The sequence below is a fragment of the Myotis lucifugus genome, unplaced genomic scaffold (genome assembly GCF_000147115.1).
Source record: "Myotis lucifugus unplaced genomic scaffold, Myoluc2.0 scaffold_35, whole genome shotgun sequence".
In the NCBI taxonomy this organism is placed as follows: Eukaryota; Metazoa; Chordata; class Mammalia; order Chiroptera; family Vespertilionidae; genus Myotis; species Myotis lucifugus.
In genome coordinates, this window is record NW_005871083.1 from 8822533 (window position 1) to 8848798 (window position 26266).

Consider the following 26266-nt stretch of genomic DNA (forward strand, 5'->3'; position numbering starts at 1 on the left):
TGGGAAGTATTATGTGGAGTAACAGGTTGGGGGCTCCATAGGGTTCAGTATTAAGAAGAGCCATAATAGGTTGGCTTGGACCTAGAAATTGAATTTAAACAAATCCAGTTTCTTTCCTTTATTCATGAATACGTGTTTGAATAAATATTTAAGAAGAGTTATCAGAAATGTGCATTCGAGGACTGTAACATTACACCGATCACGAAGAGATCCCTTAACCTTAACAAGCAGAGGAGTTAGAGGTGACTATCAGACTCGGAGAATTCCCCCGATAGCTGATCATGAGATGGGCTTCTTTGGTAATCAGTGTGAGATGCAGCAATCGCAGCATAAGCTCTGTGTGTGTGTGTCATCTGCCTGAGCCTTCAGGATTTCCAGTGATGTCATCAGGGCTCTCTATCATCATATGTTTATGAGCTGGTGAATATGTAACAAGAATATTTGCTTAATTGGGCACATGATCCTTGCCACATGCCTGTGATTCTGATGCATCTGAAAGGCCTGTATATTTGAACATTGTCATGCCTCATTTCCTATAGTTGAAATTCCTGATAGATGCTGTGGAATCTAACTTCATTCTAAAATTATTTTTGTTATTTTTAAATCGTGTGTCTGAGCAACCAAAATAGTTTTTAGTTTACTTGCTTGTTTTCAATGAAATGAAAAAAATTCATTTTAATGAATTTCATACCAAAAATTATTGTTGTGTATAGCAACACTGTTCTAGGATTTGGGAAAACCAGTGAACAGAACAGACACCTCTGCTCTCATGGGGTTCATATTCTAGTGAAACGAGATAAAAAATAAATGTCAGCCCTGACCAGTTTGGCTCAGTGGCTAGAGAGCGTCGGCCTGTGGACTGAAGAATCCCAGGTTCGATTCCCGTCAAGGGCATGTACCTTGGCTGGGGGTGTGCAGGAGGTAGCTGATCAATGTTTCTCTCTCATGGATGTTTCTAAGTCTCTATCCCTCTCCCTTCCTCTCTGTACAAAACCAATAAAATATATATATATTTTTAAAAATATAAATAAATAAATGTCAGGTAATGATGGGTGCTGTTTAGAAAAATAAAACAGGGTTGGTGACAAGAGAGTGATAGAATGCTAATTAGATAAAGTGGTTGGCAAATCTAGGAGCAGGAAGGAAACTCTTGTGGCTGGAGCGGAAAAAACAAGACAGAGTATGTTATGAGGTGAGATAAAGGAGATTGAAACCAAAAGTGTTGAGCTTTTGAATTTCATGTTAAGCGGAGGTGTGATGTGATATAACTCTCCTTTTTAAGTGATCAGGCTAGCTTCTGTGTAGACAGTAAACTATAAGGGGTTTAGGAGGGAAGCAAGGGGAAGGGTTAAGAGGCTATTGTGATAATCCAGGTGAAAGATGATGACTTCTTAGACCAAGATGGTGCCTGTGCCGGTGGTGGGAAGCAATTGTATGTACTCTAAATATATTCTGAAAATAGAGCTGACAAAATTTGCTGATGGAGTGGAGATGATGTGTGACAGATAAGTCAAAGTCAAGATTTTTTGGAAGGATATAATTGCCATTTACTGAAATAGAGTGGATTCAGCTTGGGGTGGTGAGAATTAAGAGTTTTGTTTTGTATATATTAAGTATAAGATGTCCAAGAGACACATGCAAATGAAGATGTAGAGTCATTGAGTGGCTCTATGAGTCTCAAATTCAGGAGAGAAGGACTTAAAGCTATTAAATTAGCGAGAGAGTGAGTGAAAATGTAAATGCCTTATTTGCAAATAGAAACAAACATTGAGGAATGAAGATGGTTGTTCACCATCTGATAGTGAGTCAGTGGAGGAGTTAGAAATTGGACTGAAACACCTGCTTCCTTTTACAGAGCTGGTCATGTGTCCTACTCCAAGGCATGTACACCTCCTTGCACATGGAAGAGCTTAGTACACTTCTCTGGGGAACAATCCACCACCCACCAATCCATAGGCATGACACCGGAGGATCTTAATGATGTACAGTGTCTTTCTGTTTTCTATCTTTACATGCTTTCATGATCTCTCTTTCCAGTTCTAATTAATTTCTCTGATCTTCCTTGATAATATACATCACCTTCTTTACCCATTGGGTAGTTATATTTGGCTTATTGGATGTTCTAAGGACACTGGATGTCTTCCTTGAGGGGGTGGTTATTTGAAGAGGTAAGTTAGGAGGAGAATTAGGATAATGAATATATACAATTAGACATTAACAGACCTATAAAAAAAATTTCAAATGTTGGAGAGGTGTGTGAACATGGGATACTGAGGGATGGCTTAGGGCAATGGGGCTGACACAAAGCCAAGAGAGGTTTATTAAGAAAGACTTCAGAGAAAATGTGAACCTTATGTTTTGGGATGGTTACATTTTTCAAAGGATAATCTTTCCTTAACACATAGAAACAAAAGCTGTAGTTATAAGAAACTGGAAAGCCAAGAGTTCAGTGATATAGGTAAATGCCAAGAAGTGTTGGAAAACCTTGAAGCAAATATTCAGGAGTTCTAACATGACTCAAAGGCCCTGAATAGGAGCTTCTAGAAAAGAACAGAACATAATTAAAATATGTAGTTTTCAGAGAATGACTCTTTTTGTCCTTGGAAACCAAAAAGTCAGTTCTGAGTCATGAATGCATGAAAATGACACAATATACGTAGATCTTTAGCATTAAAAAAAATCGAATGTTCTAAAAGAATTGAAATAGAACCACAAAGACTAGCTTCCTCAAGTCATGGCATCAAAGAGTAAATATTAGTATCTATTATTGTTAGACTAAAGGCCCAATGCATGAAATTTGTGCAAGAGTAGGCCTTCCTTCCCCTGGCTGCCAGCACCGGCTTCCCCCTGGCACCCAGGACCCGGGCTTCCCTCGAAGCCCCGGCTTCATCCAGAAGGATGTCTGGTCTAATTAGCATATTATGCTTTTATTATTATAGACTAGAGGCCCAGTGCACGAATTCATGCACAGGTGGAGTCCAGGCCGATTGGGCTGGGGGAGGGACCACAGGCGGTTGGCCGGATGGCCCCACCCCCTGGTCAAACTGGGGACAATTTGCATATTAGCCTTTTATTATATAGATAGTTTTGGAAACTCATGGCATCTCAGGGGAGGCTGAAGCACTTCATACACCTAGATTCTTGGCAGTCACCTCCCTGTTTCAGCAGTGACTAAGCTAACACTAGCTACAATGTGTGTGTTTCCTTCTGCTGAAAGAAGGAGCCTTGAAGGCAAACATCTCCTTCCTCAGAGCAGAGCCACCCTCAGAAGATGACGCTAGAACCATCTATTCTAGAACCATCTTATTTTGATGGTTATTTAATTAAATGAAAGACATCTACTTAAAGCATAGATACAATATTCTGTAATGTCAGAATTATAACAAGATTTAAGAAATACAATTGCCCAAACCGGTTTGGCTCAGTGGATAGAGCATCGGCCTGCAGACTGAAAGGTCCCAGGTTGGATTCCGGTCAAGGGCATGTACCTGGGTTGCGGGCACATCCCCAGTAGGAGATGTGCAGGAGGCAGCTGATCAGTGTTTCTCTCTCACCGATGTTTCTAACTCTCTATCTCTCTCTCTTCCTCTCTGTAAAAAAATCAATTAAAAAAAAAAAGAAATACAATTACTATCTTTAAGAGTTTTGTGGCCATCCCAGAAAAGCTTTAAAGCAAGAATGAGTAGTGTTGGACCAGAGGTCAAAAGCATCTTTTGGCTGATGACATTGTCATTTTGGACTGTGGTAAGGAACCTGGATCATTTTTAAAGAAGGGCAGGTCTTGACTTCTCTCTGTTTTTCTGTTAGGATCTCAGCTGTTCTCTTAATCTAAAAGCCACTTCTAGGCTGCCTTCACAATAAGGTCCTCAACTACTGGACTCCACACGCTGTCTTGGCATTGTAATGTGACCCTTCAAGGCCTTTTGATGAACTTGGATGTGAACCATGGTTTTTAAAAAGAGAGAGAGAAAATTTCTGCCATGTTTGAAATACTGGCTTACAGCCGGGGATTGGGGCATTCAATTCAGTGATAAGCCAGTGTTATCTTTGGGGAGGATCACAGCTTCCCCTAAAACCGAGAGACAAGCTTGTGCCCAATCAGGGTAACAAAGTATGACCGAGAGAGCGATGTAGTAATTATTCTTTATCCCACGAAGAACCGGGAGATTTGTGTCCTGTTTCCAAACTTATGCTGCCGTATAGTGAAAGCAACAGGAAATTTGGAGACAAAGGGGCCTGATCTTGGTCTTAGCCCAGGACCAGGTCCGAGATCACGGACACAATGATGTTCTGTGCTTTCCTTCAATGCAGGGTGTATCGGTACTGGTTGAACTCAAGTATGAACCATTGATTCATATTTAATGAAAGACGCACAAATATTTAACTTCGGGTCAACTTCAACTTGCAGTGGACTAGTTGAAGCTTTTATAGCTTTTATGAAAATCTTATTTTACACACATTAACACGACAGCTACGATTTTGGTGCACAGAATCGGATTTCCACTCCGCCTTTGGGAAAACGCACGTCATGTGTAAAGCGAGGTCAACCGTCCCAGTGGGCACCGCCCCTCCTTAGCTCCCCGCCCACCGAGGCCCCGGGGCCTTGCTATTGGTTCCCTTCCTTGCGCCGTCCGTTGCCGTGGAGACCAAGGCTATGGCAACCAGGAGAAGCCAAACTTGCTCATCCCTTCGCTACCGCCAAGGGGTCTAGAGTCTCTAGGGGGGGCGGACTCTCTCGGCGCTGTGCTCATGGCGCTCTACGAGCTCTTCTCTCAGCCGGTGGAGCGCGGCTACCGCGCGGGGCTCTGCTCCAAGGCCGCGCTGTTCCTGCTGCTGGCCACCGCGCTCACGTACATCCCGCCGCTGCTGGTGGCCTTCCGGAGCCACGGTGAGCCTCCCCGGGTGGGTGCACGCCACAGCTGCCCGGCCCGCCGCAGCCGCGGGGGCCTTGCTGACACCCTCCCCACCGCCTTCCCGCCTTTTTCACCTCAGGGTTTTGGCTGAAGCGGAGCAGCTATGAGGAGCAGCCGACTGTGCGCTTCCAGCACCAGGTACTGCTCCTGGCCCTGCTAGGACCCGAGCGCGGCGGGTTCCTCGCCTGGAGCACGTTCCCCGCCTTCAACCGGCTGCAGGGGGATCATCTGCGCGTCCCGCTCGTTTCGGTGCGTGGTTCCTGCCGGGGCCCAGCTGCCCACCCGGACTGGGTGGAGGTAGGGGCGGGAGCGGGGGTAGGAGAGGGCGAGCGCCCGGCCCCGTGGGAGCCCCAGCTTAGGTCTTCAGGGTCCTCGATCCCACGGTAAGTTGTGTACACAGGCTCAGTGGTTTGAACGTAGGCTTAACTTCCTGGGGAGTAAATCTCTTATTTCATTCGCTTTCTCCAAGCTGCCCGTAACCCCAAGAAAGTCAGCAGCTGCTGTCAGCGTGCTACCTGGCACCGAGTCCAGAAGCCTGCGGCCGCCTGTTGGCAGCCCCCGTCATTTCCGTGGGCTGCCTGATAGAAAGGTGGTCGCGAAAGCTCCGCTATGGGTTATGGAGGACCAGCAGTGTTCTTGTTGCAACCCTTAGTGCTGCTGCAATTGTGCATCCAAACACTCGGAACGGAAGGAGCAGGCATTTTTATGCAGGTTTGACCCTGGGAAGCCCGGGCCCTGATTGGTTACACGACCTCCGGGAATGCCCTCCCGTCTCCCGGGCTGTCTTATGAGATGCCTCTGTTCCATCTTGTAGCTGTCCAGAAGGAAAAGGAGGCATTTTACTGTCTGTAATTTAGTATTCGGTTCAGGTGAGTGCTTCCTTTACAAACACTCATGTTTTGAAAACATTTCCCTTTAGAAATATGAAAATTCTGGTTTCCTTCTTCCAAAGTTTAATCTCAGTAAACATCTCTGAGATTATTGGCCTGCAAGCCAAACTTGTGTAGCTGGAAAAAAAAAAAATTCAGACTTTTTTCCCCAGCAACTAAATAAAATGAAAAAAAAAAATTAAATCTGATTAGTTATATGAATAACGACACACAAAATACGATTCAAGTTTTTTTCTGATTACATTTTCTTATATTTTTCTGATTATAAAATTGCATGCTTATTGTAAAATGTTAAAGTTACTGGTATATATAATGACATAAAATTAAAGGCTCAGTTTGGGGTATGTATCAATACTTGTTAATCAACCTTATTCTTTTTAAGATTTACAAGGTATTTCATGATATGGAACAACTGTGATGGATTTGACCAGTTCCCTGTTAGTGGATATTTGATTTGATTTCACTTTTTCACTATTAGAATATTGCCATGAACAAGTTTTTTAAAAAAATATGTTTTTATTGATTTTAGAGTGAGAGGAAGGGAGACGGATAGATAGAAACATCGATTGGCTGCCTCCTTCATGCCCCCCACCGGACATAATCCATGACCGGGAATCAAATTGGTGACCTCTTGCCCAACCCGGTTTGGCTCAGTGGATGGAGCGTTGGTCTGTGGACTGAAGGGTCCTGGGTTCGATTCTGGTCAAGGGCACATGCCTGGGTTGTGGGCTCGATCCCCAGTGGGGGCTGTGCAGGAGGCAACCAATCAATTATTCTCTCTCGCCATTGATGTTTCTATCTCTCTCTCCTTCTCCCTTCCTCTCTGAAATCAATAAAAATACATTTTTTGTAAATCTTAAAAAAAATGGTGACCTCTTGGTTCATGAGTCGACACTCAACCATTGAGCAACACTGGCCCAGGCATGAACTAGATTTTGAATAAACATCAAATTGTGAGGAATTTCAATAGAAGCTGATTGTTGATATTGTATAAGTAAATAGAAAACTAAGCAAGCAAATAAAATACTTATTAACTTTAGAGAAATAAAAAATAAGGGAAAAGTGAGAAAGGTCATTAAAGTTATGAATAGGATTTACAGTGAAATGAGAGTTTAACTCTATTGGTGGGATGGGAAGGGTATGTGTGTGGTGGAGGCTGGTGGATGGTGCATTTTATAATTGATTTGAGGCCTGGTGCACAAATATTTGTGAACTGGCGGGGGTTGGCGGGTATCCCTCAGCCCCACTTGTGCCCTCTCACAGTCTGGGACCCCTCTGGAGATAACCACCTGCTGGCTTAGGCCCACTCCCCGGGTGGCAGATAGCAGGCCCGATCCCTCAGTGCCTGCCCCGCTGCCCTGGGTCGCGCACAGGGCAGGGCCTATCCGGGGGTTGGGGTGCTGCCCCGGGTCAGGTCGCACACGGGACGCCCGGGCGGGCCGGCGGATCGCTGCTGCCCTGCCCAGCTGCCCCGGGTCGGGTTGCACACGGGATGCCCGGATGGCAGCCGGGTGGGCCAGCCAATCGCTGCTGCACCGCCCGGCTGCCCGGATCGGGTCACACACGGGACGCCCCGCTGCTACGGGTCGCAGATAGCAGGCCCGGATGGCGGCAGGGCAGGCGGGATGGCGCTGTCCTGCCCTGCCTGCAGTATGCAAATTAGCCGCCATCTTTGTTGGTGGTTAATTTGCATATCACGCTGATTAGCCAATGGGAGGTGTAGCAAAGGTATGGTCAATTACCATGTTTGTCTATTATTAAATAGGATAACATCTTAGACTCATTGAAATACAGGTAGTAAGGATTTGATGAGTCTAGGAGTCCTGAAGTAGTGGTCCCTATTTTTAGGCGATCCAAAGAGTAATGCCAAAGAGTATTTTCAGCACAAAAAGAAAAAACCGGAACATTCAATGACAAATATATGGTAAAATGAACACTGGTATAAACTAGGAAATTAACCTTTATAATAAAAGAATATTGCCCTGACCGGTTTGGCTCAGTGGATAGAGCGTCGGCCTGCGGACTCAAGGGTCCTAGGTTTGATTCTGGTCAAGGGCATGTACCTTGGTTGCGGGCACATCCCCAGTGGGGAGTGTGCAGGAGGCAGCTGATTGATGTTTCTCTCTCATCGATGTTTCTAACTCTCTATCCCTCTCCCGTCCTCTCTGTAAAAAATCAATAAAATGTTTTTTAAAAAAAAAGAATATTACTCGACAGAATGAACGGTGTAAAAACAAACAATGAGATACTTGGTGGGGAAAATATTGCAAGTCAGGGCATTTGGAAACAATTGCACTCCTTAATTTATAGCAACTCTTACAGTCAGATGGTGCATTGTTTTTAGTCTTGTGTCAGCTCCAAAGCCGCTCTCCTATCTCTGCTTTGTGATGCTCACACCGAGATGATGAAAACCACATTCTCTTCTGCCCACTGACTCCCTGTTAGGCTCTGCCAGTAGGAGGCATGACGAGCCTTGTTCTAGGAGTAGGAAAAAACTAGAAACTGCAACCAGTTTGGAAAAAACCAGTAGGAAAAAACCAGAAACTGCTACTGCCAGTTGAAGAACCAGTGCCCGGGTGATACAAACAGGAAAGAGCAAGTCTTTCCTCCAGCCTTATCCATCCCCTCTCATGGTTTCCTCCTCCAAAGCTCTGGAGGTACCAGCGTCAGCTGGGGAGCGCTTCCTTCCTGAGGGCTGAGTCCCAGCTCCTGGAGGTAATGCCAGCCTCTTCCCTTCCTGCTCCAGCTCCAGGCGCGGGAGCTGCTTCCTGCAGTTACCCTCTCTGTGTTATCACAGCGTTCCCTTTTTGCCTTTTTCGTCCCCTTATGCTACTAATTATCCCCTATACTAAATTCCCTCTGTTAAAATAACTGTTTAGTTTCTGTTTTCCTGATTGGTACAGGTAGACTGACTGATATGCACTGACTAAGTGCAACAATGCCTATATTTATCCGACCTAGTATATTGGTATTGATTTCATATATATCTGGAAAAGATTACCTTTCTTTAACTACCAGAAATCTTTGAAATTGGGGTTCTTGTGGGCTATTATAGAAGGAGCACTGAATCAGGAATCTATAAACCTAAGTCCTAGCCCCAATTCTGTCACTGGATTACATACCCTCTCTCAGTCTCAATGTAACTATATAAAGAACACCTCTCTCAGTCTCAATGTAACTATATAAAGAATACGATAGTACCTACCTCTCTAATTAGTACTATTATTAATATTCTTATATGTCCTGGAATATGCAGTGGGACTAGTTGAAACAACCAGTGGATATTAACATTGTTCCAAATTGCACATATACCTTATAGAAATAAGATGATGGTGTGATTTATGAATTATCTTGGCCAGACACATCAATTTGATTTTAGATAATAACCTTGAACTTGTGTTAAAGAAGTATTAGTTCTTTGAATGCCTGCCTTTATAGCTTTTGCACATGTGTTAAGATTGATTTGAAATAAATGGAATTAAATAATTGATTTCATTAGTGGTCCAAGTGATAGCATAGAATGTAGCCCACCTTGCCATCCTTAGGGGAGTGAGATTCTAACTTGGTGACGGGTCATTGTGGGAGATGCACCTTTTATATCATCTCCTATCCCCATTACTAGCTGTACCAACAAATCCCTTCACCTCCCTGAACCTTGATTTTCTCATCTATACAATGGGGATAATACTTGCTCTGCTTACCTTAGACTTATTTTAAAGATCAAATGAATTGCTTTTCTCACTCACACTGTGTTGGGGTCTCTATTCTGGCAATTCCCTCCTACCCACTATCCTCCCTTGCAAGTTGAGACATTTGATCTTTGTTTTCCTGTTTAACCTAAGGATCCAGAAGGCATAGATCCACCCCAGAGAGTTAACCCGACTTTGTCTTCCAAGTCTTCCCAGATACCAACTAAGGAAGATTCACAGAAAGACAAGGCAGCCTCTTTTCTATCCTAACCATAATTGCTAATACATAATTGCCTCAGTAATTTGATCATCAGCCCGAGTAACAGATATCCCTCCGCTGCACCTGCAAAGTTGATGGAATAGGACAGAGAAAATAGTATCCAACAGAAGACAGAGGGCAGGTTTCTCTATAACAAGGCCGAGGATAAGGACATTATTGTCTAGAAGGAAAGAAGCAATTGAAAGTTTCTGAAAACTGAGATAGCTCCATCTTAAAACGACCTTATTAGCCTGAAAAAAAGAACAAAGAATCTCTTCCTTGCATAATGGTATTGGTGGAAAGAAAAATGAATCAGTAGATGGAGAATTCAGATGGGAATGTTGATACACCATAGTAAAATCCTTCTGGGAACCTACACTGGGAAAGGATCAGTTGTAGTAACAAGATCCAGAGCGTGCCAAGGAATGGTGTCAGCAGCGATCACATGTGTGTAGCCATCCTTTCCTGCTAGTCATAGTAGGATCACTAAGAGGCAAGACTATGGATGACAAGATTGGGTACCAGTGTTTTTTTTATGAGCTGTAATTTGTCTTTTTCCCTCCTAAGATCTGTTTTCCCTACTTTCATGTACATAATTTATGAAGTATCTGTAGTTTTAATAGCTTACTGATTTTCCAGAGCTTCCTTTTTTGCTTTATTGATTGGCACTAAAAGTACGCTAGGCTTTAAAGTCCTGACAATGATGAGATGCAGTCCAATACTGAGAATTTGCAGCAAAGACACTTGTGGTTAAACGATGTACTGTGTAAATAGAGCTTGGTGTTTTTCTGCTGAATCTGGGGAATGCATAATGATTAGTATTAGTTTTCTTTTCTAGACAAGTAGAAAATCTGATGTGCTACTTAAACTTTCCATACCAACTCCAGCCTGTTTGTAAAAATGAAAAGATGCCAGCAACAAAACAAACAAACAAAAAAATCAAATGAGACTGAAAAAGAAAAATACCATCCAGTTGTTTGTTGTTGTTATTACCTATTCAAATTCCTGTTCAGTTTGGCCCTTGAATATTTGAGAAGCACACGTATGAAGTTCAGGGGCCATGCACATTGTGTCTCTCTCGAATATTGATCCCTTATACCTCTGCATTTTTCTTCTGATGAGGGAGCTAATACCTGTGTATCGCAGGACAGTGGTTCATTGTGTATGTACAACAGTAATATGGATTCTTCCCGACTTAATAAGGGTCACTGGCCCTCTTTGGGTTTCTTAGACTAGAGAAGAAGACAGAAACCAGGACGGGAAAATGGACATGTTACATTTTAAACTGGAGCTTCCCCTGCAGTCCACGGAGCATGTTCTTGGTGTGCAACTCATCTTGACTTTCTCCTACCAATTGCATGTGAGTCAATTCCTGAGGGAAGCCTGTCCTCTCCCTTTTGTCTTTTAATAGAACAGATCCCTCTTTCTGATTTCTAGGAAAACCCACACTGTAGAAAAAGGCTCTTTTCTGAGGTGAGGTTTGGGATTTAACTTGGGCAGGTCAAATGTTTTTCATTAGGGCCATATTAATTTATACAATCTCTGAACAGTTCCGAGGGTTCTGGGCAGAGTTCTGCCTGCATGGCCAAGCCAGGTATGTGGTGGACTGTTAGGCTTCCACCACAGACAGGTGACGCTTAGAACCCAGAGCCCTTAAGATCTGACTGAAACTGATCTTGTCTCTCCCTCTAATGATTTCAGAGGATGTCAACCTTCGTGATGCAGAGCATGGCATTTCTTCAATCCTCCTTCGCTATTCCGGGGTCCCAGTTATATGTGAACGGAGACCTGAGGCTGCAGCAGAAGCAGCCCCTAAGCTATGATGGCCTAGACGTGCGATACAACGTAAGGATGCTTCTCCTCGTCCATCTCCTTTTATTTGTATATGTTAGTGTTTACCAGTTCTTTGAAGAGGGAGTAATGGAAGTTGGAAATAGCATTTCTCTGTAGGGGCACAGAAGAGGATTTCTGAGGAATTCCTGCCATGAATTCTTTCAAAATAATGGAGACGGATGTGCCTGTATTTATATCTAGAAAGAAAGGAAAAAAATCTCTGTTTTTAATCTAAGAACCAAATTGTTTAATGCTTTTGGATGCGCACACAGACACACACACACACACACACACACACACACAAACACACCATATTTTAAGTGATCTTTTTTTAGTTATGTACAACATTTCAAAAACAATGCTAACTACCGATTATTGTAGCACATAATCCTGAGTTAAGAGGTTTAAATATATTATCTTGTTTAATCATCACAGCAACCTCAGGAGATGCCTACTCAGCTGTTTCCCAACTCGCCAGCTGCTTGTCCTATCATGGCCCCCCTTGCTCCATTCTAGCCATACTGGCCTTTGTGCTGTTGTTCAAATCCGCAAAGTGGCTCCTGCCTCAGGGCTTTTGTGCTGGCCTTTCCCTCTGCCAAGTATCCACATAGCTTATGCTGCCACTCCATTCACTTTCTTTTCCAAATACCTCTGAACACAGTCCTTCCCTGACACTTCTTTCTAAAATAGCATTCCCCTCTCTCTCCGTCATTCCTCACCTAGGTTCACTGTCTTACTTCCACCTGAAATATTAAAGATATGTTATTCATTTATTTGCTAATTCCCTCAATAGTAAAAGTGCTGACATCTATACTTTCACCCCAGTGCCTAAAACAGTGCTGGCACACTACAAGTACTCAGACAGACTTGTTGAAAGAATGAACTCATTTTACACTTGAGGAAACTGGGACTTACAGGGATTAATTAATTTTTCCAAAGTCCCACAGAATGAAAGGAACAGAGCCATGAATTGTCTAAGACCAGAACTCATTCATTTCAACACTTATTGCTACTAACCTTTATTATATCCCAGGGAGGGGGGCATATAAGTTGGGCTGGGCTACTTTTGAAAAGGAAAGAGGAACTTTATCAGTTATTTCAGGTCTGTTCCAGAAAAACGTGGATATATGGTCACCCTAGCTATAATCAAGGTCAGTTTTTTATTTGTTTTTTAAAGGAGGACTATACAGTATAAACTTAATATGGCACTTTTTTTTTAACTTGAAAAAGATTTTTGCTTTTTTTGTGGGGGTTTTTTCCCCCAGCTTTATTGAGGTATAATTGACAAAATTGTAAACTATTTAAAGTATACATCATGGTGATTTGATAGATGAATACATTGTGAAAGGATTTCTTTCAATTAGTTAACACATCCATCACCACACATTTATCTTTTTTGTATATGTCTGAGAACATTTAAGTTCTACTCTCTTAGCAAATTTCATTTACATAGTGCAGTATTACTAATTGTAGTCATCTTGTTATACATTAGATCCTCAAACTATTCATCTTATAGCTGAAACTTTGTACCTTAACCCTTTCCCTATTGCCCTCGGCTCCCAGCCCCCTGGCAACCAATTTTCTACTCTGTTTCTATGAGTTTGATTTCTTATTTAGATTCCACATATAAGTGAATACCATGCAGTATTTATCTTTCTCTGTCTGGTTTATTTCATTTAGCATAATGCCTTCAAGGTCCATCCATGTTGTTGCAAATGGCAGGAGTTCCTTCTTTTTTCATGTTTGAATATCTTCTTTATCACATCTTCTTTATCCATTCATCCATTGACAGACACACACTTAGGTTGTTTCCATATCTTGACCATTGTAAATGATGCTGCAGTGAACATGGGAGTACAAATATCTCTTCAATATCCTGTGTTTTTTTTTCTTTGGATATATACCCAGAAGTAGAATTTCAGGATCATGTGGTAGTTATATTTTTAATTTTTTGAGGTACCTCCATACTGTTTTCTATAGTGGCTGCACCAAGTTATAGTCCTACCAACAGTGCACAAGGGTTCCCTTTTCCTCATATCCTTGCCAACACTTGTTATCTCTTGTATTTTTGGTAACAGGCTTTAAGTAATACCGCATCGTGGTTTTGATTTGCATGTCCTTGATGATTAGTGGTGTTGAGCACCTTTTCATGTGCCTGTTGGCCATCTATATGTCTTCTTTTATATATATATATATATATATATATATATATATATATATATATATATATATATGTATTATTGATTTTTTACAGAGAGGAAGGGAGAGAGATAGAGAGTTAGAAACATCGATGAAAACATTGATGTTTCTATTCTGATGAAACATCGATCAGCTGCCTCCTGCACACCCCCTCCTGGGGATGTGCCCGCAACCAAGGTACATGCCTTTGACCGGAATGGAACCTGGGACCTTTCAGTCCACAGACCGACGCTCTATCCACTGAGCCAAGCCAGTCAGGGCTATATGTCTTCTTTAGAAAAATGCCTATTTGGTTCCTCTGCTCGTTTTTAAAAAATACATATTTTTATTGATTTCAGAGAGGAAGGGAGAGGGAGGGAGAGATAGAAACATCAATGAGGAGAATCATTGATTGGCTGCCTCCTGCACACCCCCTACTGGGGATCGAGCCCACAACTCAGGCATGTGCCTTGACTGGGAATCGAACCATGACCTCCTGGTTCATAGGTTGACGCTCAACCACTGAATCACACAAGCCGGGCTCTCTGCCCATTTTTAAAATCAGATTGTTTTGCTATTGTGTTGTGTGAGTTTATATCTTTATATATTTTGGATATTAACCCCTTATCAGATATATTATTTGCTAATATTTTCTCCCATTCTGTAAGTTGCCTTTTTATTTTGTTGTGCTTTGCTGTGCTTTTAACTTGACATAATCTCACTTATTATTTTTGCTTTTGTTGCTTGTACTTTTGGTGTCAAATCCAAAAAATCATTGCCAAGACTGATATCAAGGAGCATACCCGCTATGTTTTCTTCTAGTTTTACAATTTCAGGTTTTAAATTAAGTTTAATCCATTTTTATTTTTATTTTTAATATATTTTATTGATTTTTCACAGAGAGGAAAGGAGAGGGATAGAGAGTTAGAAACATCGATGAGAGAGAAACATCGATCAGCTGCCTCCTGCACACCTCCCACTGGGGATGTGCCCGCAACCAAGGTACATGCCCTTGGCCGGAATCGAACCTGGGACCTCTCAGTCCGCAGGCCAACGCTCTCTCCACTGAGCCAAACCGGCTAGGGCAAGTTTAATCCATTTTTAATTGATTTGTATATATGATGTAAGATAGGAGTCTAGTTTCATTCTTTTGCATGTGGCTGTCCAGTGTTCCTAACACCATTTATTGAAGAGACTATACTTTCCCCATTGAATGCTTGGCTCTTTTGTCATAAATTAACTGACCATATATTGGTGGGTTTATTTCTAGATTCTCTATTCTGTTCCATTGATATGTGTCTGTTTTTATGCCAATATCATACTGTTTCAGTTACTATAGTTTTGTAATATAGTTTTATTTTTTCTCCTACTTTTTATTTATTTTGACATATTTTGATATTTCCATAAACTTGTAATTGGAAGATAAGCTGTTCAATAAAAGCCATTTTATATATACAATATACAGAAATTATTTTAAAAGTTTGTTCAACCCGGGCTGGTGGAGCTCAGTGGTTGAGCTTCGACCTATGAACCAGAAGGTCACAGTTCAATTCCCATTCAGAGCACATACCCTGCTTGTGGGTTTGATCCCCAATAGGGGGCATGCAGGAGCAGCCAATCAATGATTCTCTCTCATCATTGATATTTCTATCTTTCTCTCCCAACCTCTCTGAAATAAATAAAAATATATTTAATTTTTTTAAAAGTCTGTTCATATAATGGATTCTTTGGATACTAAAAAAATGTTAAGATACAAATAATTGACTAAAAGTGCAATTATCACTAAATCAAGACACACAGGAATTGCACTTCATTCCAGGGGTTGGGGGGTCTCAATCTTACAGTGTTAGAAGAATAAAGTACATTTGTCATAGTATACATTATCATATTCCCTTAAAGCAGGGATTAAAGTTTTTAAATTAAAATACTTTCAGGATTACTTCTGTCTGTACATTCAGGAACTATCATTATTTTACTGGTTACACACAATTATCCCATCATACAAAAAAATCTCAGTTGTATCCTAAGGTCTGTTTAAGTCAGATAGTAAACTAGTAATAGCAATTTAATTAGCAAGCTAAAATCAGAACAGTGTAGAAATTCTGCAGTTGAATTGTATTTCCTGTAGTATTGCTGCTATTAAATCTGTTTTCTCCATGTATTAGAAGAAAAAAAATAAGCATTGATAGTCAAAATAAAATTTTCATTGTTGTAGTACATGATAGAATATATGAGAGAAAGAAGAGTTCCTAATGTCATGACAATCTTTATGAACCTTTACTAGTGTAAAGGTTAAGGATTATTGTGTGTATATATGTGGAAAGAAATAAGAAACAAAGGCAGGTAGTTAGGACAGGCATATAAAGGGAATGCTGAGACTATATTATTATATTTATTTTTAAAAACTGATCTGAAGTCAGATGTTAGTGTAAATTTAACCTGATAATTTATTTGTGAATAAAGCCAGTTTTTTTTTAATCCTCATCTGAGGATCTGTTTATTGATTTTAGAGAGAGGGGAAAGGAGAGAGAGAAACATTGATCAGCTGCTTCCCATATGTACCCTGACCGGGAATCGAACCTGCAACCTTTTTGGTGTATGGGACAATGATCCAACCAACTGAGTTACACGGCAAGGGCAATAAAACTAGTTTGGTGGGAAACAGTTTATTTTTTTAAAATATTTTTATATTTTTATTGATTTCAGAGAGGAAGGAAGAGGGAGATAGAAAGATCTATGATGAGAGAGAATCATGGATTGGCTGCCTCCTGCAAGTTCCCCACTGGGGATTAAGCCCACAACCTGGGCATGTGCCCTTGACTAGAATCAAACCTGGGACCTTTCAGTTTGCAGGCCAACACTCTATCCACTGAGCTAAACCGTCCAGGGCAGTGGAAAACAGTTTAATTCTTTCCTTTTAAACATAAAGAAACTCAAAAGGAATTTTAAAGGTAGTAGGCCAGAAAATGCAACAGTAACTCCTATAATAATCCTTTTCAAATAAACAAATAAATCAAGTTGAGACATGTGTTAAAATACTTTTCAGACTGAGTATTTATCAGCCTATATAATCCAATTGGATTTTGATATTTTATAAGAGCTATTACATCTAGAAGTGAAAAAAATAAATTAGATGCCCTCCCCAAGATATTGTTTAACCTTTAAAGCATCAAAAGCTATATAATATCTTATGCAAATTAACGAGTGTTCTTACAAAAGTAGTACAGTTTTGGACTGATATTATGCTGTATTTGTGGTGAGTAATAGGCACAAGAATATGTATCAATTAGGCATTTTCAGTCTAATTAGTCTCTAAAGTTATTTAATTATTGGCTCCATATAATAACTGGTGTGCATTTTGGTACTTAAGTCATGAATTGTAGAGAACAGGAAGCAGTATGATATAGTAATAGGGTTTGTATCAGACAATCACAGTGTTGAACAAATCTCTTCTATGATCTCTGTGATTTGTTTTGCAGTTGGCCGCCTGTAGTAGATCCTTGATTTGATTCTTCCATATTCATATTTTCTCCAGCTGCAGTTTTTGATATTTCTTCATCTTCCTCCAACTCTAGTAGTTCTTTTGAAATTAATTGCCTAGCTAATTTAAGATTAAGTCCTTCATTATCATGAAGCTTCCTTTTCATTTCAAACTCTAGCTGTTTCTCACTAGCTCGTTTGGAAATTCTGTGAAGCTGGGTCTTTTCTCCCCCCTGCTCATTTCCTACAGAGCACCTGAAAAAGAATAAACAGCAGGTAGTCAATAAAGACTTTTTACCTTCAGTTGAGAAGTCGCTGTCTTCATCTTCACTGCTTTCTTGTTCACGAGCCAGATACTTTGGCTTTGAGCCTTTAGCAGCAGCTAATTTCTTAGCTAACATCTCTGGGTTCAGGACTTCAATGGTTTCTGAATTACCCAGTGCACCTTCATCATCACTTTCCATGCTATTTTCTGGAGTGCTTGGTTCATGTACTTTAATTAAATCTTCGTCTTCTATATAATATGTCGCCACGATGTTCATTTCATCCCACTTCATGGATTTTTTACTCAGTTCGTCGACACTCTTGTTCCGCTGCTGCATTGTCGAGGGCACCAGAGAGCAAGCCACAGAACTCTTGTTCTTTAGAATCCCCTTAATGGGCTGTTGCGAAGCCGAGGCTGCTATGGCCTGCTGCGAGGATGCCATGGTCCGCTGCGAGGCTGCCAGGGCCTGTTGCGAGGATGCCATGGCCCGCTGCGATGATGGGCTTAAGGGTCGCTGGTTGGCGCTGGGTTCAGAAGGAAAGGGCTAGGGGCGAAGGGAGACTGGCCAGGCAGCCGCCGAGCCCACCTGGGGCTAAAGCGCTGCACCTGCTGTCACGGTGACAGCTACTAGCGTCGTTTTCACGCCACAAGGACCCCGACCCCGACGCGTTGGCGCCTGCTAGCGGGCGCTGGCGCCGGCGGCTGGCTGCTCTGGGTGCGCCCGTGGCCAACGCACTGTATCCGCGGCAGGCGGAGAAGCCCAACAGCCTGTAATACAGTTTAAATCAGGAAGTTTGATGCCTTCGGCTTTGCTCTTTCTCAAGATTGCTTTGGCTATTTGGGGTCTTTTGTGATTCCATACATTCTTTAGGATTGTTTTTTCTACATCTGTGAAAAATAACGCTGGGATTTCGATAGGGATTCCACTGGTTCTGTAGGTAGCTTTGGGTAGTATGGACATTTTAATAGCATTAATTCTTTTAACACATGAACACAGAGTAACTTTCCATTAATTTGTGCCTTCTTCAGTTTCTTTTATCAATGTCTTATAGTTTTCAGTGTACAGATATTTCACCTCCTTAGTTAAATTTATTTCTATGTATTTTATATTACACTTGATGCAATGTAATGGGATTTTTTTTTTGTAATTTCTCTTTCTAATACTTCATTGTTAGTGATTTTGTATATCGATTATGCATCCTGCAACTTTACTAAATCATTTATAAGTTCTAACAGTTTCTTTGGTAGAGTCTTTAGGGTGTTCTATTATATAATATTGTGTCATAGGCCAATAGTGACAATTTTACATCTTCCTTTCCAATTGGGATGACTTTTTTTTCTTTTTCTTGCCTAATTGCTCTGGCTGAGACTTTATATACTATGTTGAATAAAAGTTGTGAGAGTGGGCATCCTTGTCTTCTTCCTGATCTTGGAGGGAAAATTTTCAGCTTTTCACCATTGAGCATGATATTAGCAGTGGGCTTGTCATATATGTCCTTTATTATATTAAGGTATGTTCCCTCTGCACCCACTTTGTTGAGAGTATTTTTTTTTAATAAATGCATGTTGAATTTTGTCAAATGCTTTTTATGCATCTATGAAGATGATTTTTAAAAAATATTCTTTTATTGATTTCAGAGAGGAAGGGAGAGGGAGAGAGAGATAGAAACATCAATGATGCAACAGAATCCTATACACACACACACACACACACACACACACACATCACTGCAACCGGACATGTGCCCTTACCAGGAATCAAACTGTGAACTCCTGTTTCATAGGTTGAGACTCAAGCACTGAGCCACACCAGCCAGGCAAGATTTTTATCCTTCATTTTATTAATGTGGTGCATCACATCTATTAATTTGCGGATGTTGAGCCATCCTTGCATCCTTGGAATAAACCCCACTTGATCATGGTATCTGATCCTTTTAATGTATTGTTGAATTTGGTTTGCTAATGTTTTGTTGAGGATTTTGCATTTCTGTTCATCAGGAATATTTAGCTGTGATTTTCTTATAATGCCTTTTTTACTTTGTTCACGCATTATTCTCCTGACATCAGTGAGCATCTTTGTGACTGATATTTTAAATTCTTTTTTCAAATAAGTCACTTATCTCCATTTTATTAAGGTCTGTCTCTGGAGTTTTACCTTATTCTTTTGTGTGGAACATATTCCTCTATTTCTTTATTTTCCTTGACTCTCTGTTGGTTTCTGTGCATTAGATAAAACATCCCTCTCTCCCAATCTTGACAGAGTGGACTCATGTAGGAAATTAATCTTACCAATCAGCTCAGCCAGAGTTTTGTTGCTGTCAAGCCTTTGTCATTTTCCAAGCTGCCTTCAGTGTTCTTGTGGCTCCTAGTAGTTGAGGGTTTGCTAAGATCATTTCAATGTGGGTGATGTGGATATTTTCTCATTTGCCCAATGTGTAGGGGTCACTCAACTAAGTTTCTGAATTTCTTTCGGAGGGAATTTCTCCATGTATAGTTGTAGATTTAGTTTGTCAGTGGGAGGAGGTCAGTTCAGGAAGTTCCTTTGTTGCTATCTTGGAATGGAACCCTTTTTTTTTATTTCACTTTTTTGTTGTTGTTTTTAATTGATTGCAGCGAAGGGAAGGGAGAGAGAAAAGGAGATAGAAACCTCAATGAGGAGAGAGAATCATTGATTGGCTGCCTCCTGCACGCTCCCACTGGGGAACAAGTTCAAAATCTGGGCATGTACCCTGACTAGGAATCAAACTGTGATCTCTTGGTTCATGGGTTGATGCTCAACCAGCCAGGCTATTTTACATTTTTAAATATCTCCCTTAAGTCTTCAGCATTTGAATCTGCCTTCACCTAGAAACCCACAGCACTTTTTATTCCCATATCAATGGGAATATGATACTAGGGGGCAGGAAGTCATTTCCTTCTTCAGAGGATTATATGCTTACTATTTGCACTTTATCCTTTTTCCAAATCTACATTTGAAAGATCATCTAGAGAAGAGCAAGGACAAGACAAAGAAGTTGAAAATATGGTCTATTTTTAAAAATTAAAGGATTTATTTCTGACATTGGAATAGAGAGAGGTATTTTATAAATAGCTTAAAAACCTATGAAAAGTAGATATTGACCCCTTGTTTCCATCCCACAAGTGGTAAGATTGAGAGTAAATGAATTATTGTAAGACTGGAATAGGTCACCAAGAACAAGAAGGTGGTCCTGGGTGGGCAGGAGGGTAGAAAGACCAGAGAAGAAGCTGTTCCGGTGCTTACATCAGGGCCTCCTCCTATATCCCAGGTGTCTGTCATCAACGGAACCAGTCCTTTTGCCTATGACTATGACCTCACGCATATTGTTGCTGCCTATCAAGAAAGGAACAGTGAGTAAATTTCATTCAGGTGCTTCACAAAGACTTCCCAGGTCAGTGGGGTCTTTGGAGAGAAACAGAATTGGAATCCTTGTCATGATGAAAATGTCAAAACCAATGAATGCTCAGTGATGTGAGACAAACAGGCAACCCAGGGCTTGTCCTTTTTCCTCCTGATCTAAAGACCCACAATCTACGCAACCCCCACTTCTATGATCCATCAGGTTAGTGCCAATTAATTGCCATATCTATTCCACCACTGGTTTGATGGATTTCCTTTTTTAAAAATAAGCTTAATTGAGGCGCTCCATTTACTTGTAAAAGAAGCCAAAGACAAATTACTGTTTCTAGTTTTCAGATGGAAATAGGGAATGTGAGTGACTCACCCCATACCAGCAATTGAATTAGGAGAATAGATGCGATGCACCCAAGGTTCTGGCTATAAGGCAGAATGTGTCCGTCCCTTACTGAGGTGAGGCTCTTAGGCCATCCCATGCACTTGACTTGGCCTGCTTGGCTGGTTGGTGGTCTGAGGTTTTCTCTAAAGGCATGATAAGTATTGCTTGGCAACCAGACGTCATGGATACTGCGCACAGACACTTAAGTGGTGGGACTGCAATTCCAGTATTTCTTTCTGATTTTATGTAATACATGAACAGCATTATTTTAAAAATAAATTTTAAAACAAAAAAACATTGAAACTAAACTAAAACACTACAAATCAAGTTTTTAAAATTTTTTTCTTCTAGTCTTTGTCTATATGCAAATCTCTTTTATTTTATTTTTTCAGTTGATTTCAGAGAGGAAGGGAGAGGGAGAGAGATAGAAACATTAATGATGAGAGAGAATCATTGATCGGCTTCCTCCTGCACACCCCACACTGGGGATCCAGCCCACAACCCAAGCATGTGCCCTTGACCGGAATCAAACCCGGACCCTTCAGTCCGCAGGTTGATGTTCTATCCACCGAGCCAAAGTTGCCTGGCTATATGCAAATCTTTTTATATAGCTGCTATCATAATTTAGAGACACTTTTGGATCCAGTTTTTTTCTTTTTGTTGTCGTTGTTAATCCTCACCCGAGGATATTTTTTCCATTGGCTTTTAGAGAGAGTAAATGGGAGGGAGGGAGAAAAAAAAATCCTTGTGAGAGAGACACGTTGATTGGTTGCTCCCATGCATGCTCCAGCCGGGGCTGGGGATCAAACCTGCGGCCCTTTGGTCTGTGGTTGACTCTCTAACCACTGAGAAAAACCGACCAGGGCCAGTTTATTTCTATTTACTTTGTAATATAAATATTTTTCCCATGTTGCTACCAAGTTTTAATTGGTGTTATTTTTAGTGGTAGCATAGTATTCCTTTGCTTAGCCACTCAACAACTACAGAAGAACACATAGGCTGTTTCCACATTTTTTTAACATAAGTGTTTTGACAAGTATTTTAACAAAGTGTAAGCAACTTTGCATATTCAATTTCACTTCTTTCCTTTTAAATCATTTCTTAGATAGGAGTTTTGAAGTACAGAATTTGCCTGAGAGGTCAAAAGAGTATTTTCATAGCCCTCAATTTTTTTAAAGTTTATATGTACTTTTTTAATTAAAATATTTTTATATATGCTATTATTAATTTCAGAGAGAGGAAGGGAAAAGGAGAGATAGAAAGATGATGAGAGAGAATCATCGATCAGCCGCCTCCTGCACAACCCTAGTGGGGATCGAGCTGGCAACCTGGGCATGTGCCCTGACCGACCTCCTGGTTCATGGGTTGATGCTCAACCACTGAGCCACACCAGCTGGGCATAGCCCTCGATATTTTATTGCCAAAGAGAGCATTTATGGATTAATTCCTGATTGTATTGCAGTAACCACCATCCTGACTGTCCCCAACCCCATCTGGCTGGTGGGAAGGGCTGCCGAAGCTCCATTTGTGATTAATGCTGTCATCCGATACCCTGTGGAAGTCATTTCATATCCTTTCTGCTAAGAAGCCAACAGTAGCTCATTTTCAAAAAAGGAAAAAGGATTCCTCACTTGTCCCAAGAAGAAACAGATGTGGGAAGCCTTAAGTTGAAATTGCTACAGCATTGCAGCCCCACACAAACCACTCTGTCTGCTATTCATACAGGGGTGGGGGCTGGGGAATTCATTTCCTGTTCTTATTTCTTTATGAGCAATTTTTCTAGGTCAGAATCATCCATATTTATGTCCTAATAATCTTTTGTTACCCCTTTTATCTTAAAGGTATTTGAAACATTTTTGCCATATCCTGTCTAAACTTACCCGTTTACTGGTAACATTTACTTAGAAAATGTCATCTGAGATTCCTTAACTGTGTATACTTATCTACCAGGATTCTGGGAAATTATAAAGTTTGCCTGGATCCAGTATGTCAGTATCCTACTTATCTTCCTCTGGGTGTTTGAAAGAATAAAAAGATTTGTGTTTCAAAATCAAGTGGTCACCACAATCCCTGTAACAGCAATGCCCCAGGGAGAACTCTATAAGCAGCACTTATCGTAAGAAGACCATGACTCTAAGCAGGACCTGGCTACCTCATGTTGTCTTAGGACACTTCTGAAAAGGGCCCATGGACACGTGCCAGCATGTGTGTTTTTCCTACCAGCGACAAAGAAGAGTTCTTTCTAATTTTTCTCTACACAAATTCCATATCTTCTAAGTGCCTACCAAAATCATCAGAGACTAGTTTGTGGGAAGGTCTGAAAAGGCTATAATTTGCTCTCCTGCCCCCTTTTTTTGCCCTAGACTTGAATTTCAAGAGAAAACTATAATCAATTGAGACATGTTGGAAAGAGTATCACCTCTAGTCAAGCAGACTTTTGCTTTCTTGAACCGAGAAACATGCTATGCATTTCTTCCCCCAGTTGTAAAGCACTTTTGACTCTTTTCAGGGCTCTCAGAACAGATATGCAAATCATTAGCATTTCCCCCATTCAGAACTTTGATTTCCAGAACTGAGAGGCCTTTAACTGGAGAACTAGAGAGAGAGGGAGTGCTCAAGAACATGTGTGTGCACCCACGTGAGGGTGGGCAACTTGAGGACACTAGGACCATCCACCTGCCCTCAGTCTAACAGACATCTTCTGTCATCAGCTCAGCTGAAAAGCCCTTTATCCTGCCCTTATGTGGCTGGCTCTCTGCCCTGCCTTTTGCTCTCTGTCTGTGCCCCTGGAGTAGCAGGCTGAAGTCAGAAGTGCTGTTTTCATTCACAATCCTCTGGGCAACTGTGTGGGGAATAAGGATTGTAACCGTTTTTCTCTCTCTGGCCCTCACCCAACAGCCTGGACACTTGCCACTCCTCCTTCTCGACAGCCTCTCCCCCTTCCTGAAAAGGACATGGGTGACAGAGGACCTGCTGTTGGTATTGGCTCCCTGCCCAACAACCACAGAGTTTATTTGGAGGGCTAGCGGGAAGCCCAGCTCCTTGTATTTCCCTTGACTAAGGAACAGGGTGCCCATCGGAGCAGGCCGCTTTGGGAGGGACGCAAGGAGCAGTGCGGGGAGAAAGAGGATGCTAGCCCCCGCAGCTCAGTCCAGCCTGGCCCCGAGCAGAATGGCGGGCAGTCCAGTCAGATGACGCTCATGACTAAGCGAGTGTCTGCAGGAGAAGAGTGCTGGGACAGGTCTTTGTTACACACAGAGACTGATTTCTTTTCGTCCTAAGAAAACATGGGGTTCCTCAGAGGATGGATAGATCTGCTTTATGATCCCGAGATGTCATTGGTACTGAAAGGACACACCCACTATGACCTGTGCTTCAGGCCCATTCATAAACACACACTTCAGCGTGTGCCTCAGTTTACCCTGGAGATTCAGTTTTTATTTCCAAACCACCTTTTCTTTCAGGCTGACTAAAATAAGTATTTTGGAAACAAAGCTATTTGTGTTCAAGCACACAAAATCCTAACAGTGGCCCCTCTGGTTTTTCTTTTAAACTTTAGGACTGCTTATTTATATGCCTAAAATTTTTTTGAGATTTCAATCAATGAAAATTGGTTGCTGAATTTTCTAAATTACAAAAAGATAAGGAGATATGGAAAGACAGCTAAAGATGTATAGACATTGCTTTGCATTTTATTAAATTGTTTTAATGTAATGTAAAATTTGTATAACGAACCATGTGTTTCATAACTTTCTAATTAAAATGTTCAAAATGGAGGCTGCGTGTGGCTTTTTAGAGGGGACGGGTTTGGAAAGGGGAAGAGTGGGGGGGGCAGAGGTAGCACACATTTCTCCAAGTTACTCACCAGCAGCCTTGCTTTGCCAGGGTTCTGCTCAAAGACCTTGGAGCTTTTGTTAGCTCTTTGGCCAAAGTCCCCTGGTCCAGCCCCAAGTAAATGTGAGTGTTTGGTGGAATCCACATTGCATGTGGAAACCACAGGCTGGAAAATTACAACTGTGTCTGATGAATGTCATATTTACAGATCAGATATTCGTAGCTTCTGAACCTGAATCACACAGTGTAGTTGCAAGAGAAAACGTGAGAAATATACAGGATTTTATCCACTGAGCTGTAACCAATAGCTAAGTCAGGTTACTCAATATTTGGAGTAACTAGTTTTAAAGTGTCTTCCGGGGCTCCAGCCTCACTTACTCCCCACGTGGCTCCACTGTGGAGTGGAACTTGGAAGAGACGACAAGAAGCCTTTACGCAGCCTCACTCAATATTTGGAGGGGGCGATCCCTCATTTTGTGAAATGATGATCCAGTTTCTGTTTGAATCAGGTGAGGCCCTTAAGGCCGCACTTGGGTCCCATCATTAAAGTAAACAAAACAATTCTATATCTTCCCCTTTCTCTCATGTTCATGCTTTTAAAAAGAAGTTTCTTTCTGATTAGAGCAGTTCTAAATGTCTATTGGGGGAAATGTGTAATTAAACCTAAAGAAAATAAAGTTGTAACTTCGCTACCCAGAAGTTTCCACTGTTGGCATTCTGGCACACATATTTTGTTATATATATTGCTGTCATACACTTCTTTGAACCCTGTGTACAAATCCTTGTTGCTGGTTTATTTCCTTCAGATAGATCCTAGAAAGGAATTATTCAGAAAGCTTATGACTGTTCTTAAGGATTTTAACTCATCTTGCCAAGCCACAGCCTGGAAAGAATGCACTAATCTATACTCTCGCAGCAGACTTCTTTTAGAACCCACCACGGAGTCCCAGAGGTCAGAATTGTCTATCATTTTCAGATGCCTGGACTCTGCTCTTTTATCTGGAGTGGGGAGGTGGGGGCCATCTGCTTTATTTTCTGAAACGTATCCTGTATTTATCCAGGGATTCGCTGCCTTCTTGGCTAGAGCAGGGAGGGGACGAGAGGGCACAGCCACCCAGCTTCGGGCCTAGTTCCTGAGGGCCACCTGGTGTCCCAGCCCCTCGCAGCTCC

General features: G+C 41.4%; 2 protein-coding genes across 2 annotated transcripts; one reads left to right on the forward strand and one right to left on the reverse strand.

Moving 5' to 3' along the window:
• Positions 1–4468: 4468 nt before the first annotated feature.
• On the forward strand, positions 4469–25038 carry TMEM231 (transmembrane protein 231). The gene is made up of 7 exons (XM_006087068.3): positions 4469–4888; positions 4993–5162; positions 10983–11111; positions 11453–11596; positions 20795–20876; positions 22725–22830; positions 23202–25038. Exons 1-7 carry the CDS (start codon positions 4750–4752, stop codon positions 23380–23382), a joined length of 951 nt encoding a protein of 316 aa, XP_006087130.1. The 5' UTR covers positions 4469–4749; the 3' UTR covers positions 23383–25038.
• On the reverse strand, positions 17203–17991 carry LOC111825618 (protein phosphatase inhibitor 2-like). The gene is made up of 2 exons (XM_023752537.1): positions 17541–17991; positions 17203–17435 (listed from the first exon to the last, which is right to left on the reverse strand). Exons 1-2 carry the CDS (start codon positions 17989–17991, stop codon positions 17215–17217), a joined length of 672 nt encoding a protein of 223 aa, XP_023608305.1. The 3' UTR covers positions 17203–17214.
• Positions 25039–26266: the final 1228 nt, after the last annotated feature.